This window comes from Telopea speciosissima, unplaced genomic scaffold (genome assembly GCF_018873765.1).
Source record: "Telopea speciosissima isolate NSW1024214 ecotype Mountain lineage unplaced genomic scaffold, Tspe_v1 Tspe_v1.0067, whole genome shotgun sequence".
Lineage (NCBI taxonomy): Eukaryota > Viridiplantae > Streptophyta > Magnoliopsida > Proteales > Proteaceae > Telopea > Telopea speciosissima.
Genome location: NW_025317403.1, coordinates 128,359 through 143,149, shown reverse-complemented (window position 1 = coordinate 143,149; position 14,791 = coordinate 128,359). Strand labels below are relative to the sequence as shown.

The following is a 14,791-nucleotide window of genomic DNA, read 5'->3' as shown; positions in this document are numbered from 1 at the left end:
TCAAGGAGTAACCCCACTAGGAGTGTATTTGAATGGTTTTTATGTTGGGGACAACAGCCTGGCCTACCCTGTAAGGAGCAACAATAATGTTTTTCTATCTATGCTATGTTTTTTTTTTTTTTTTTTGGGGTAGAAAAGAAGGCTATTCATTCAAGCGCGTCCAATGCCAAACAAAGGAAAACAAAATACATAAGACAGATAGAGAGCATGATAAACACAAGGTATGGATATATGGTATCCAAAAACAAGGAGTGAAAATTAACTCAGTCTCACATGCCATTGATTGGGTCATCCAGGCTAGGGGATGGTTTACAACTTCCCTAGAGAAAAAGCTGTAGATACAGCTAAAATTAAGCGTAGACACAAATGTGCCAAAAGAGGGGGGGCCATATGTGCTGAGCAAACCAACGCCAAACTGTCCACGCATGCCGATACACTACCACAACGCCTACTTTCAAACAGACTTGCTAGATCGACAAAGGTCTGTTGGATCGACGAGTGGAGCTTCGATCGACTGCAAAAGGGCCACCAGAAACGCTGCCACAGCCTACTTTCGAACAAAATTGCAAGGATCTGCTGGATAGGCGGGTAGAGCTTTGTTCGGCAACAGGAAAGGTATGGTGAAGGTGAACGGCGGTTGGGGCATCGGAGCCAATGATAATCTCGATGCCACCAGCACCTGGATCACTAACACCTACAAATATACAAACAAGGAAAATGAAAAAACCTCCATTGTTTGGAAGCCCCTCGGTTCGGTGGCTAAAAACCATAACCAGCCACTGAACTGAGGCTGGATAAGGTAGAACGGGGAGCTTCAGGGATGGTGAAGCAGGGTGGAAGGTGGGGCGATGATGATCCGTGAAAGGGGGTGAGTTCGTCATCATCGCCGCCGGCATCGCTTATCGGCGGTGCCAAGGATCTTGGTGGACGGTGCAAAGAAGGAGAGGAGAAGGATTACACGCACAAATGGCGGGGAAATAAACATGCACAAACGGCGGAGAAATAACAGGCACAAATGGCGGAGAAAAAACGGTAGAGAAAAACTTAGAGAAGGTGTTTCGTTCGAGAAACCAGGATAAACCAGATTTTCCAAAATAAAGGTTTTAGGCAGCACAACAAATCCAAACAGTGATGAGGCAGCCAGAGCTTAGGCGCGAGAGAGATGAGGCAGCCGCTGCAGTCGCCACTTAGCAATTTAACCCATCTAATGCTAGCAGTACTCAATCGGCGGCGATGGGAGAGGGCAAGACGGAAGGAGATAAAGGGTTCTTCAAACGTTACCTCATTAGAGCAAAACGAGACGGAAAGAAAACTCTTCGATCACATATGGGAAAATTGGAAGAGAAGAAATGCTGCAATCTATAGAAGACAACCCTCCAGTCCACATATGGCTAATGAGTGCTAAATTAACAGTTGATTCTGTTTTGAGTTCTTTGTTTTTAACTCAGGCACCAGATCAGATTCAAATACCTCCTTCACATAGACATCAGCATTCTAGGAAATGTCAAGTCTTTTCCGATGCAGCTTTCTCCACCAGGCCGTGTGCCATGGGACTAGGTTGCTTTATGTTAGATGAGCAAGCTTCGATGGGATGGATAGCAACGGATCATTTATTCCCAACTTCAGTCATTGTTGGTGAGGCTTTAGCTTTGAAACTTGGTATGCATAAGGCTAGAGCTGCTGGAATTTGATGCCTGATCGTGTGTACTCGGATTGCCAATCTCTCATTCGCTTCCTTGGGAGCGATTCTCTACAACCACCAACGGAATTGTCGATTGTGCTTCAAGACATCAGAAGTACCAGGTTGAGCTTTCAAGAATGTGAGTTTTTCTACAATTAACGGAATGGGTGTTTTTATTACTTCGTTTGGAAAGTATGGGAGGTACGTGAAATTTTCTAAACCTCACAAGTGAAAGTGTACATTAGTCATACCTCAGGGGAGGTGTGTGAAATTTTTCCAAAAAAAAAAAATCCTAGAATCACTAAAATTTTTTACTTGTAGGGTTTTTGGAACCAATTCCAGTGACGGACCAATTCCAATGGCACGGACCGATTCCAAATTTTAAAACCTTGCTCTCAGGTAGGGATGTAAACGGATCGGATTCGGCTTGGATAGTGCTATATCTGCATCCGCATCCGATTAGCTTTCGGACGGATTCGGATAGTGCTAAACGGATACGGACGCGAATACAGATCGGATATTTTGTCCATTTACATGTAAATATAGCTTTTTGGATAGCTATAGCCTATCTGTATCTATCCGTTTAGCTTTCTGACGGATTCGGATAGTGCTAAACGGATACGAAAACGGATTTCGGCTATTCATTTACATCCCTACTCTCAGGCTTTCAATGTTGTTGAAGTGAATTGCCATGAGACGAGAAGTAAGGCCTATGTGGAACCTAAATAAGTCCGATCATATGAATTGTATTCATTACCAAACGGATCTGCAGCTTCTCCTACAGCTCCAGTTGCCAAAGGGCTTCGTGGATTTTTTTTAACTCTCCAGTCCGTAGGTAGCATTCACACTTCGAGAACTTTGGTCTCAAGTTGCAGAGTAGATGAAAGCAATGGAAAGTGGAAACAGCAGCCGCACTCTCGAAAGAACCTGTAAGTTCGTAGTCATAAGTCGGCACTAATTGCGCTTTTAATAAAATTTCCGAATGTTTAGTTTGTTCTTCAAAAGAGTCCCGATCGGGAGAACTGTTGTAATAAGAGATTCAACAACCCATCTGGGTTTTCTGCAAAACCCTTCTTCATCTTTCAATTATTACTTCTCCTCAAAACCCTCAAGAAATCAAAACCCTTTCGTTGTCTCTTACCTCATCAGTGAAAGTGTAACTCAAGATAACTCTTCCAAGTCACAAGAAGAGTCCTCAACAGATCATTCCTCTCAAGGATTATCTTTAACTAAGTCCTAAACTGTAGCAACAGCTCTTATCCTTATCTAATCTTGAGTGACCCTCAAGTTACATCTGAATGTAAAACTCTTGTAAATGCAATATAAATAGACAGCCTCACATACCAATTCGGTACTAAGGAATTCAAGTTCATCTCAAACTTTACATGGTATCAGCAGCCTGCTAAAGTTTTAGCAATTCGATCTAGATTTTTCTCCCTTCCTTTTCACGTTTCTGCCTTGGCAACCTCTTCATCTTCGTTCTGCTGTGATCTCAGCCTCCACTCCCTTTGGTTTTAGAGGAAACATATCACATATTCTGCAGATCAAGTTGGACCCCCCACTCCCTTTGGTTTTGGAGGAAACATATCACATATTCTACAGATCAAGTTGGACCAAACCAACTATCTCTTATGGCATGCTCAGTTTCTGCCATTATTCCGGCTTCATGACTATCTCAAGTATGTCGATGGCTTGTTTCCGTGTCCCTCTCCAACCCTCGCTGCGACTGTGAATGCCACTGACCCTGCTGCTACACCTCAACCGCAACCCAACCCTGAGTATATCACATGGCAGCAGCAAGATCAGATGTTGCTCTGTTGCTTACTCTCTACTCTCACCGAATCGGTCTTCTCCTTGGTTGTTGGTTTGGATACTTCTCATGAAGTATGGATGGCGCTTGAGAAGCACTTCTCCTCTCGCTCTCAGGCCCGTAGAAAAAAGGGCACTCTCTCTGTGGCTGAATATGTTAAAAAAGCGAAGACAATTGCAGCACATCTGGCCGCGGCTGCTCAGCCCATCTCTGATAGTCAAATGGTTCTTAGTCTTCTCCACGGCCTTGGGCCTTAATATGATGGCTTTGTTTTACAATCAGCTCCTGTGGCCTATCACCCGAGTCGCCATTTCTGCATCCAAGAAGGTTGGTTTTGAATCCTCTGATAAACCAGACTCGGTTCTTACCCTCTTCAAAAACCATGGATTCACCGACGCCCAAATTTCCAGTATCATTGGAAGGTTCCCATCAGTGCTCGTATCCAGTCCTACAAAAAACCTTCTGCCTAAACTTGAGTTTTTCCATTCCCAGGGTGTTTCCAGTCCTAACATCGCCAAAATCCTCTGTAAAGAGCCAAGCGTCTTGTCTAGTAGCTTAGAAAACCAAATCATCCCTGCTTTTAATTTCTTGAAAAGTTTAGTTGGGACTGTGGAGAATGTTGTTCTTGGTCTAAAACGTGAACCTCGTCTCATCAGGTGTGGCATACAGATTGTGTCTCGAAATATTGCAATCTTGAGAGAAAATGGAGTGCCTGATTCTGAAATCGTGATTTTACTAATTAACTTTCCCAGCACCATGATGCCAAAAAATGATCGGTTCAAACAGATACTTGAGGAGATTAAGCAAATGGGTTTCAACCTTTCAAAACACATGTTTATGCGTGCTCTGTTTGTTTTTACATCAGTGAACAGATCGACATGGAAGCTGAAATTGGAGGCTTATAGAAGGTGGGGTTTTTTTGAGAATGAGATTCTCATGGCATTTAGAAAGTACCCTTATTTTGTGGCACTGTTTGAGAAGAGGATAATGAGACATGGATTTCTTTCATAACAAAATGGGTTGGGAAAGGGCAGTTATCATCACATACCCGCAACTTCTTGGGTTTAGCTTGGAGAGGAGGATTCAGTTGAAACTCAAAGGTAGATCGAATCTGGTAAGAGAAGAGTATACAGCAAGAAGAAGAAGAAGGAGAGAAGAGATGAGAAGAAGAGAAGAGAATGGGAGAATCGATTGTGTGTGTTGAGAGTGATTCTCAACACACATATTAGCTTCATTCATTAAGTCTTCCAAATTACACAAGCCTCCCTAGGGAGGTAAGGAGAAATAAGACAATAAAGTAAAAATACAACTTAGTCATGTCTTATAACTAGACAATGACAGAACTACCCCTATACAAGATATTCTAACAACTCTAACACTCCCCCTCAAGTCGGAGAATAAATGTCATACATTCCACTTGCACAATAGAGTACTAAATAGACTAGAAGAGAGACCCTGGTGAAGATATCTCGCTACTTGATCACCTGCTTTCACAAAGGGAGTACAAATGCACCTGTAATCCAACTTCTCTTTGATGAAGCTGACGATCGACCTCAATATGCTTGGTTCGATCATGTTGAACCGGATTATGGGCAATGCTTATGGCAGCTTTGTTGTCACAATAAAGTCTCATCGCCCTTCGCTTCAAAGCTCAAATCGTGAAGAAGTCGCTTTAGCCATATAAGCTCACATACTCCACGGGCCATGGCCCTAAACTCGGCCTCAAGACTAGATCGAGCAACAATCGGTTGTTTCTGCTCCTCCAGGTAACTAGATTACCACCCAAGAAGGTACAATACCTGTAAGTAGATCTCCGCGTGAGACGAACCAGCCCAATCAAGCATCTGTAGCCTTCAATCTGTAAATGGTCATGCCTGGCAAATAAAAGGCCCTTTCCTCGGACAGATTTCAAGTATTTGATGATGCGATATACGCATCCGCATGTCCACCCTGGGAGCATGCATGAACCGACTCACCACTCCAACCGCATAAGAGATGTCCGGTCGAGTTAGGGAGAGATAGATTAGTTTCCCAACTAACCTCGGTACTTGCTTGCATCTATAAGAGAAGAACCACATTCATCACCAAGTTTATGATTCGGATCAATGGGGAAGTAGCTGGTTTGCACCCCATCATCCCCTGTCTCTTTCGAAGATCCAAGACAAATTTCCTTTGGCAAATGTTGATCCCTTTCTCGATCTAGATACCTCAATACCCAAGAAGTATTTTAAGATTCCAAGGTCTTTGATCTCAAACTGTTTAGCCGATAAGACTTCAATCTATCTATCTCAAAGAACATCATTCCCAATACCACAATGTCATCAACATAGACAATGAGAGCTGTAATCGTACCATTACCTCTCCGATAAACAAGGTGTGGTCAGCTTGACTGGGAATACCCATTCTTCGTAATGGCTTGTTTAAATCTCTCAAACCAGGCCTTAGGAGACTGCTTTAGGCCATAAAGAGCTTTCTTCAACAAACACACTTTCCCTTCAAATGAGGGACACTTAAAACCAAAGTGGAGGCTGCATGTACACAACTTCGCTAAATCTCCATGAAGAAATGCATTCTTCACATCTAATTGGTACATAGGCCAATCTTTATTGGCTCACATCGAAAGAAGAACCCCGATGGAGTTATGCTTGGCTACAGGGGCAAAAGTCTCCTGGTAGTCAATGCCATACACCGACTATACCCTTTAGCAACCAGCCGAGCTTTGTACCTTTCCACCGTACCATCGGATCTATACTTGATGTATAAACCCATCTACATCCAACTCGAGTTCTCCCCTGGGAAGATCAACAAGTGTCCAAGTATCGTTCTTCTCTGAGCCACCATTTCCTCGCCATTGCTTGCATCCATTTTGGATTGGATAAGGCCTCTCGTGACATTTTTGGGAATAGAAGAAGACTCAAGAGCAAGGGAAAAGCAACACCGTAGGAGAAATGGAGTTATAGGAAACAAATCAAGCTATGGATTAGTAGTGTTCTCTTCCCCTTTCTAATAGCAATGGGAAGATCTAATTCGTAGGAGAGGAATTACCTGATCAAGAGGATGAGACCGAGGATGTGGATCCAAAGAGGGGTTTTGGCAGGGTCGCTTGTACCATGGTTGCTTCCCTTTTTCCTTCAACAAGCATTCACCTCTTGTGAATACACCATCTTCTTTAAATCTTATCCCCTTGTATTCCTTTTGTCTGCTAGCATCACCATCACCAATACCATCAACATCAGCATCATCCACAACATCCACTTCTTTATACTTTCCAATATCAAATAGAAATGGGGAAGTAGAGGTAGGTAAAGGAGATAGGAAGGGAATGACATCCGCATTCTGTTCACTGCTAATACTCTCCCCCTGAACAGAATGGCGAGGGGAAGAAGAAAAAAAAGGAATAGACTCAAAGAAGGTGACATCTTTGGAGAGAAATCGCCTTCGGGAAGAAGGATGGTAGCACTTATACCCTTTAGTGGAATCAGAGTAGCCTAAGAAGATGCACTTGAGAGCTTTGGGATCAAGCTTGGTGCGGGCTGATTTGTTGACATGTACATAACAAACACAACCAAAGACGCGTGGAGACAAGGAAAAAACTGAGGATTGAGGAGAAAGAAGAGCCAAGGGGGATTTGGAGCCAAGGAGTGGACTTGGCATCCGGTTAATAAGAAAGGCAGCGGTAAGAAGGGCATCAGACCAGAAGGTCTTAGGCACGTGCATACCAAAGAGAAGGCCCCTAGTGATTTCCAGCAAATGGCGGTTTTTGCGTTCAGCCACCCCATTTTGCTGTGGGGTGTCAACACAAGCCAGTTGATGGATGATGCCCTTATCAGAAAAGAATTGTTGGAGCCCCCCATACATGTACTCACCCCCCTTATCAGATCTAACAATTTTGATGTGAGTACCAAACTGAGTACTGATAAAGTGATAAAACTCCTTAAAAGCATCACAAACATCACTCTTTTGTTTTAACAAAATAGTCCAAGTAGACCGAGAATAGTCATCCACAAATGAAACAAAATAACGAAAACCAGATAAGGAAGTAGTAGGAGAAGGCCCCCAAACATCAGTATGAACAAGGGAAAAAGGTGCAGTAGATCTATTACCACGATAAGGATAAGATGTGCGACAATGTTTAGCAAAAATACAAGATTCACACTGAAAAACATAAGATGCAGGAAAGGAAGTAAACAAGTGGGGTAAGTGTCTCCTCATAACAACAAAAGAGGGATGACCCAAACGTTGATGCCAAAGCATAACGACCTAAAGCACTCCGGTCGTGCACCACAAACATAAGCCACATAAGCAAAGAGATTGAGCAGCATCGTGGCTCAAGAAGATAGAGTCCTCCTTTCTCGCCCCCACTGCCAATAACCCTCTTTGTCTCCAAATCCTGAAAGACACAATAAGAAGGAAAGAAAGTGACACAACAATGTAAGGATTTGGTTAGGTGACTCACTGATAATAGGTTAGTAGCAAAGTCGGGAACATGAAGGACAGACTCAAGGGAAATAGAAGGAGTAACCCGCACATTACCCTTACCAGAGACAGAGGAAAGGGAACCATCAGCAACCCTTACCTTGTCCCGGCCAGAACAAATGGAATAGGAATCATAGAACTGGGACATACCAGTCATGTGATCGGAAGCTCCAGAGTCAATGATCCAAGTGGATGCAGTAGGGGTAGCAGATGAGACCTGCAGAGCTGAGGCAGAAGTAGTCAACCCTCCAGAGCTAGAACCAGTAGCTGACCCTCCAAGGTGAGACATCAACCGACGTAGGCCTGCAATATCATCCAAGAGGGAATCGAGCAGTCGCGTCCAGGTGGCTCGGACTCGATGTCACAAATGAGCCTTAGCTCCCCTCGCTTGCCTCCACGGGCATGAGATGAACTACCACGCATACCAGGGGGCTGCCCATGAAGATCCCAAAGACCGGTCCTCGGTATGTCCAAGCTTGCCACAATGGTCACATTTGTATCTCTCACGGCCTTTCCCCCACTTTTCCAGCCTTTTTGGGAACTGGAAACAAGAGCGACTCTCTATTGATGGTACAATATCCATAGTGGTCCTCCGGGTTTCCTCACTTTGCAAATAACTGCACACATCATCCAGAGATGGAAATGGAGACCTCCCTAAGATTTGCTGGCGAAGGGGCTCATATTCAGAGTTAAGACCACCAAGCAAAATAAGGATCCTTTCCTTTTCTTGGCTCCTGTAGACTTTTGCCTCGATCCTCGATTGACAACTCGGAGATTGGTATAATGATCATACTCCTCCCACAAGCTAATAACAGAGTTGTAGTACTCGGATATACTCCTATCACCCTGTTTCATATGAATGATTTTTTGGAGAATTTGATACACTTTCGTGGAATCTCCAACTCTATCAAAAATTCTGGATACACCATCCCAAATATCTTTAGCAGTCTCCTTACTCATAAATCTCCGACCTATCTCGGGTTTCATGGAAAAGATCGCCAAGTCATGACAAAGGAGTTTTTAGTCTCCCACTTGAGATAACCCCATCAGTAGTAGCAGGAGCTGTGATAGACCCAGTAATGTACCCCAACTTCCCCCTACTACGTAGAGACAACTTCACGGAACGGGACCAATCCAAATAGTTGGTATTGTCCAACTTCACAACTGAGATCTGGGTGTTGGGGTTATCAAAGGAAGCCATGGTTGGGAAACCACCACTTGGGCTGCCGGCTGTAATTGGTCCACTGACCTCAGAATCTTGTCCAGACATAGTGGACATAATAGGCAAATACTTCAACAATCAATATAAATTGTTTGCGCAAGTGGGGAGTATACTCAACCCAAAACAAGGAGACAGACCAATACAAAATATGGTCCCAAATCAACCAAACCACAAGGCTGAGGCCAAGCCTAAAAAACAGCAAGCATATGAAGAGCAAAAACTTGTATAACTCAAACCAAATTCTGCTAGTAGCCAAGAACCTTTAGTCCATAATACCCAATAAGTGTATCAAGATGTAATACTATCACATTCAGCCATCCAATACAGCAGACCTCGAGAAGACAAAACAGCAGAGCACGATACCGTAGCAAGAGAGAAAACAAAGAGCAGTCCTCTCCACCCTCCACCTTCAAGGGCAGCTCTTAGGGCTTCAAAAAGCACTCCCATACGACACAAATGGGACAAGTTCCAAGGTCATCCAAGCTGCCAAAGGCAGAATCGAAACCGAGACACTCCTAGGTCAGGCGGAAAACGAGCCTGGTTTCAAGTCTTCAAAAACATCTAGCAAAGAAGGCAGCATTTCTTTTCAACAACCAAGAGCTTTGGGGTCTCGAAACAACACCCCTAGGCGATGCAACTCCAATAGGTCTCATGCCAAGATGTGGAGAAGAGAAGGAGAACCAAGAAGAAGCTTCACAAGTCGGCGGTAACTTGCCGCTTCCTCCATTGCTTCAAGTCACCTTCAAGCAGCTCGAAACTCTCTCCAACTTAGGGAATACCACTCCCAAGACTGTAAGGAGTCTAGGTTTCACATATACAGCCTCCAATGGAACCCCCTTTACATTTATAGGGTTCCAAAGAGAGGAGAAGATGAGGACTGAGCTCAGCCGACTCTCAAACCAGAGATGTTGGCTTTGATACCAAGTTGAAACTCAAAGGTAGATCGAATCTGGTAAGAGAAGAGTATACAGCAAGAAGAAGAAGAAGGAGAGAAGAGATGAGAAGAAGAGAAGAGAATGGGAGAATCGATTGTGTGTGTTGAGAGTGATTCTCAACACACATATTAGCTTCATTCATTAAGTCTTCCAAATTACACAAGCCTCCCTAGGGAGGTAAGGAGAAATAAGACAATAAAGTAAAAATACAACTTAGTCATGTCTTATAACTAGACAATGACAGAACTACCCCTATACAAGATATTCTAACAACTCTAACAGATTCTTCCATGCTGTTCAGTTTTACGAGTATTGATATTGAAAGGTCTGGTGAAGGAAGATCTTAAATTGGCACATCTGTTGACAAAAAATGAGAAGTATTTCTTGGAGAAGTTTGTGACCAAATATGAGAAAGAAGTTCCTCATCTCTTGGAATTATTCAAAGGAAATATTAATCTGCTAGGACTAGGATATGGAACTGAGGAAGTGTGGAAAGAACCTATTGTAAAATGCCCAAATCTTTGAAACTTGACAAACAAATCTAATTGCTTCTTTGTGACCTTGAAGCCTCAATGTCTATATGGAGACTGTATACGAGCCTATATATAACTCTTTTTTTGTGCAACCATTAAGGTCAATGATTCAATATGTGTTTCTAGGAAATTTACTGTCCAGCTCTTATGCTTCAGTTGAACTGTTTTGAGCTCAGCAGGAAGACACTTATCTGTTGCCTAGTCATTCTGGTGAGTGTGATTACTTGAGTAGAGGCTAGTCCCAGATTTGCAGTTTTAACTTCAATTCACTCAACATTAGAAGGTGTATAACAAATAAAATTTATGTAAAATTGGTTTCTTGGGGCATTAATTTGCAAAATTAGTTAGTAGGATGTTACTTTCGATGAATTTATTTGTATCGATAAGTTTTCTTTTATTAAAAAGGCTGCTTTGTGTTAATTATTTGATAAATTGGTTGTGCTGATTTGTATTACTGGTAAGAAAGAGTGGAGGAAGAAAAAAAAAACCTTCCTTTGGTATATTTGATTATAAACTTGTAGTGTGGAAGCTATAGGGTTTTTAGTATTGAAAATTTATGGAGTTTCGGTTATACAGATGCTTGTTATTGAATTGAACTTTGAAAAGCAGTATATCCTATAAATGTGAGGAGACCTAAAAGGATGATTATATCAGGAAAACGGGTAGGGGAGGAACCTATTTGGATAATTAATAATTGGGTTTTTGTGTGTTGAACAATTATAGTCTGAGTTTTAAAAAAATGTTTGAGTCTACTTAGCGAATATTGGAGGGACTAGGAGATTTATTGTTCAATATGAATCTATAGTATTGAAGGTTGCAGCCATGTCATGGAGGATCCTCAGTACAACTTGAAGAAGAGGGACAACATTCGCAATAGATTTCCATGCCCATGAAGCTGTCACAGGGTTGGGGGCACGTAGAAGGTCCGATATTTTGCTTCATAATGCCTCAAACATTGCTTCATAATGCCTCAAGCATTGCTTCTTGGAGGCCTTGGAGAAGTCTTGTGATCTTGTCAATGCACCACCATAATTCATTTCTAATGCAAACTTATTCTGAAAAATTATTTTCGTAAGCTGTTTTTAAATTTAATTTATCCTGCTATTGTCGGTAAAAAAAAAATTTAATCTATCCTGCCAAATGTATTTGGGTTGGAACTTGGAAATGTGGCAAAAAGTTAAGGTCCATAGGTGTTCCATCGAGACATCTTCTAGTTTATAAGCTCCAACAATTCAGACTTGGATTCATAAACGCTAGGGTTTTAAAACCAGGAATCGCTGAATAATGCATAATCGGTCTGAAACAGCAGAAATCGGGGAGTCTCAAAATGCTAGAAATCGGAATCGGTACCAGCCGATTCCCGATCAGATTCAACGATATTTGAAACCCTGAATTAAAAACAGACCTGCAGGCATGGTTTGAGGTATCGGATCAGATCGGCCAATTTTGGCTGGATCGGATCGGTATTGGTCAGGACCGATTTCGATACCGATCCGATCCGATCCAGCTGTACGAATAGGGGTAAAAATATAAAAAATTAAAAATTTTTTTTATAAGAAAATAGGACAAAAGTATCATATTTGCCCGAGTTTGGGCGATCCCGATTTGTATCGGCCGATCCAATCCCGATCCGATCCGATCTAGCCGATACCAAGATCACAAACCATGCCTACAGGTTCTCCAAAGTGCTAGTTGTTAAAGGTGTCACGGATTTTTAGGGGTAATTTTGTTTTTGATTTTGCTCTTAGGGAAGCAATTCATTAGCCAATTCTTTACCTCGGAAGGTCCTGCGTGTATGACATAGGGTCGTATGCAAAGACCGTCTTACCCTCACTTAGGCAAGGCGTTCAGGCAGGGGTAAGACGATCATTGTGTACGTCCTTGTGTCTGCATAGCACAGCACAGGACATGCAATGTGCCAGAGAGGATCCAAATTGTAAAACTAGAGACTCATGCATGGTTTCAAGAATTGGTAATCGGATCACTGGTTAAGCCAATTTCGTTCGGAATCGATCGAGAGTCGTGATCGACCCAAACTCTGGACGATCCAATACAACCGATTCAAGGGTTTTTGAAACCGATTCCAATGGCAAGGACCAATTCCGGTGGGACGGAGTGACGGACCGATTCCGACTTTTTTTTTTTTGTTTTTTGGTGAGAATAAGATCTCCGACTTTTAAATCCTTGCACTCTGGCTCTCTATGAATTGTTTTCATTACCAAACGGTCCTTCAGCTTCTCCTAAAAGCGTCAGTTGCCAAAAGGGTTTCGTGGATTTTTACTGTCCAGTCCGTAGGCAGCGTTCACACTTCGAGAACTTTGGTCTCAAGTTGCAGAGCCGATGAAAGGAATTGGAAACAGAAACCGCGCTCTCGAAAAACCCTGTAAGTTCGTAATCAGAATTCGGAAGTTGTTGTTTTTAGTAAATTTCCAAATGTTTAGTTTCCTCTTCAAAAGAGTCCCAATTGGGAGAACGGTAAGAGATTCAACAACCCAACTGTTTTTTCAGCAAAACACTTCATCTTTCAAATACTTCTCAAAAATCTCAAGAAATCAGAACTCTTTCGTTGTCTCTTACCTCATCAGCTCATGTGGCCTATCACCCGCAGCCGCCATTTCTGCATTCGAGAAGGTTGATTTTGAATCCTCTGATAGACCAGACTCATTTCTAACCCTCTTCAGAAACCATGGATTCACCGAAGCCCAGATTTCCACTCTCGTTGGAAAGTGTCCATCATTGCTCGTATCCAGTCCTACAAAGACCCTTCTGCCTAAACTTGAGTTCTTCCATTCCCAGGGTGTTTCGAGCCCTAAACTCGCCAAAATACTCTGCAAAGACCCATGGCTTTTGTTTTCTAGCTTAAAAAACCAAATCATCCCTGCTTTTAATTTCTCGAAAAGTTTAGTTGGGACTGTGGAGAATGTTGTTTTTGGTCTAAATCGTTTTTCTGGTCTCATCAGTTGTGGTATAAAGATTGTGACTCGAAATATTTCAATCTTGAGAGAAAATGGAGTGCCGGAGTCTAATATCGTGCGTTTACTAACATCCTGTCCCAGATCGATGACACCTAAAAATGATCGCTTCAAACAGATAGTTGAGGAGATTAAGCTAATGGGTTTCAACCATTCACAATACATGTTTATGCGTGCTCTCCAAGTGTTAACATCAATCAACAAATTGACATGGAAGCAGAAATTGGAGGCTTATAGAAGTTGGGGTTTTTCTGAGAATGAGATTCTCATGGCATTTAGGAGGTACCCTAATTTTATGGCACTGTCTGAGAAGAGGATAATGAGACATATAGATTTCTTTCTTAACAAAATGGGTTGGGAACGGGCAGTTATCTTCACGTACCCGGACATTCTTGGGCTTAGCTTGGAGAAGAGAATTCTTCCAAGGTGTTCAGTTTTTCGAGTATTGATATTGAAAGGTCTGATGAAGAAAGATCGTCAAATGGGATATCTATTGAAAGAAAGTGAGAAGCTTTTCTTGGAGAAGTTTGTGACAAAATATGAGAAAGAAGTTCCTCAACTCTTGGATTTATACAAAGGGAATATTAGTCTGCTAGAACTAGGATATGGAACTCAGGAAGTGTGGAAAGAACCTACTGGTAAAATACCCAAATTTTTGAAATTTGACAAATAGATCTAAATATTTCTTTGTCAGTTTGAAGCCTCAAGGTCTATATGGAGACTGTATACCAACAATTAAGGTCAATGATTCTACAAGGGTTTCAAGGAACTTGACTGTCCAGCTCTTATGCTTCAGGTAAACTGTTTTATGCTCAGCAGGAAGGCACTTATCTGTTGCCTAGTCATCCTGGTGCATATGGTTACTTAAGTAGAGGCTAGTACCGGATTTACAGTTTAATTTCAATCTACTCAAAACCTTGGTGAATAGAAAGTAAAATTTATGTAAAATTGGATTCTTAGAGCATTAAATTTGCAATATTTGTTATGTGATGTCACTTTCTATGCATTTATGTGTATTGATAGGTTTTCTTTTATTTAAAGGCTGCTTAGTGTCAATGACTTGATACATTGGTTATATGCTGATTTGTATATTTGGTAAGTAAAAGAGAAGGAAGAAAGAAAACCTTCCTTTGGTGTATTTGGTTCTAAACTTGTGGTGTTG

General features: G+C 42.1%; 1 protein-coding gene across 1 annotated transcript; it reads left to right on the top strand.

Annotated features, from left to right (window-relative positions):
• The first annotated feature begins 3,752 nt into the window (after positions 1 to 3,752).
• On the top strand, positions 3,753 to 14,302 carry LOC122647499 (transcription termination factor MTERF6, chloroplastic/mitochondrial-like). Its single transcript, XM_043840889.1, has 2 exons — positions 3,753 to 4,399; positions 13,870 to 14,302. The coding sequence occupies exons 1-2, from the start codon at positions 3,753 to 3,755 to the stop codon at positions 14,300 to 14,302; spliced, it is 1,080 nt and encodes a 359-aa protein (XP_043696824.1).
• The last annotated feature ends 489 nt before the right edge of the window (positions 14,303 to 14,791 follow it).